The following is a 1,772-nucleotide window of genomic DNA, read 5'->3' as shown; positions in this document are numbered from 1 at the left end:
CCCCCGCCCCGCAGCAAGCTGCCCAGCAGCAGTAATCAGCCACAACCCAGAAGGCTGAGAAGGAGGTGACGCGGATGGTGATCCTCATGGTGCTGGGGTTCATGCTGGCCTGGACGCCCTACGCCGTGGTGGCGTTCTGGATCTTCACCAACAAGGGAGCGGACTTCACCGCCACGCTCATGTCAGTGCCTGCCTTCTTCTCCAAGAGCTCCTCCCTCTACAACCCCATCATCTATGTCCTCATGAACAAGCAGGTGAGACTCCCCATGCCATGCAGGGTGACCCTCTGCCCTGGCCTTACCAACATGTCTGGGGACACTGCAGTTTTTTTGGTTGAATCTCAGCCTGGGGGGAGCAGCAAACTCAGGAGCTGTTGGGGGCTCTTGGTCCCATAGCACATCCCTGCTGCCCCCGATGCCATTGTTCTCCGTTTCTCTCCCCTCTTCAGTTCCGTAATTGCATGATCACCACAATCTGCTGTGGCAAGAACCCCTTTGGGGATGAAGACACCTCTTCCGCTGTATCCCAGAGCAAGACCGAGGTCTCCTCTGTCTCCTCCAGCCAAGTATCACCTGCATAGACCATGGACAGTTTGAACTGGGGTGACCAACCAAGCTCAGGGACCAAGACAGACATCCCACTCCCACAGTCTCCCTTCATGCAGTCCCTCCCTTGTGCACCAACACCCAGCCGTTAGCTGTGCACCTACTGCAGTAGCATCCCGCAGCACATGCACTGGACACCTCTGTGCCCAGTGGTGTGAACACATGGAGCTCTTCCCACTGACACAGCCCCTTGCAGGGCAGCCCAGGTCCCTTTCCCAGCTCCCAGGAGCTGGTCAGCTTCTGAGGACTGTCCCTGTCTGCCCCCCAGCTTTGTTCACACTGTGGGACACCCCAAACTGTGGTATTTTCCTCCCTGCCCTGAACCACATCCCTGCAGCATCCCCTTCCCCGGTGCTCAAGGGCGTGTTGCAGAAGGATTCAGCCCTCACTTAGAGCAAAAGCTAAGCCTGCAGGCAGAGCACCACTGCAACCCCCTGAGCACGACCCTGCAGCTGGAGCTGCCCTTCGCCTGAGCCTGGGGCTCTCGGAGCTGCCTCTGCTGCCGGCACGGCCGATGGGAATTGATACCCACAGTCTTCATAAATCAATACAACAAATGGAGCTGTGAGCAGGCTTTGCTTCAAGCCTGTCTCCCTGTAGCCCCAAGACAACAGTGTAGATACAGGGGTTTTCATCATGGAACCTGTAAATATTTGCTCACGTATTTCGAAGTCTCTTTCTCAACCCGTTCCTTTCTCTTCCTTCTCCCAACTCCAAGGCAGAGAAGCTGTCTTTCACCTCCACTCCTGCTGGCTGGACACTCACAGCCAACCTTGGAGGGTGGGACTGGCCCCTGAGCGCATTCCTGTACATATTTTATAAATAAGATGTCAGCACAAGGACTTCTTCAGTCAAGGAGTAGGGATTAGAAAATAAGAAATAAACAGAAGCAGCAGAGAGACAAATAGAGATGCTCCGTCCTTGTCCTTTCTGTGGGGCTGCACTGACAACATGCTGGTGTCCAGCCGAGAAAATGCAATGCTGCTTTTGGAGATGTGAGCTCAGAGCTGTCCCGAGAGCCATGGGAAGGGGGGATCTGTGGGTTAGATCACAGAGGGGAGAGCAGTGACTATCCCCAGCAAGGTGACATCCCCATTAGCCTTGAGCACCAGAGGGGTTTAGAGGCACAAAGAGACACAGACAGGGCACGGGGCAGCCAGTGCCACC

The 1,772-nt window shown here is 55.6% G+C and overlaps 1 protein-coding gene across 1 annotated transcript in view; it reads left to right on the top strand.

Moving 5' to 3' along the window:
- The window catches only part of LOC104404222 (green-sensitive opsin-like), a 3,341-nt gene extending 2,761 nt beyond the window's left edge, over positions 1–580 (top strand). Inside the window, 2 exon segments of the mRNA XM_010012605.1 lie at positions 15–254; positions 449–580. Coding sequence (XP_010010907.1) covers positions 15–254; positions 449–580 — 372 coding nt within the window.
- Positions 581–1,772: the final 1,192 nt, after the last annotated feature.

The sequence above is a fragment of the Nestor notabilis genome, unplaced genomic scaffold (genome assembly GCF_000696875.1).
Source record: "Nestor notabilis isolate BGI_N333 unplaced genomic scaffold, ASM69687v1 scaffold17474, whole genome shotgun sequence".
In the NCBI taxonomy this organism is placed as follows: domain Eukaryota; kingdom Metazoa; phylum Chordata; class Aves; order Psittaciformes; family Psittacidae; genus Nestor; species Nestor notabilis.
The sequence above is the reverse complement of the archived record's forward strand: the minus strand, read 5'-3'. Positions and strand labels throughout refer to the sequence as shown.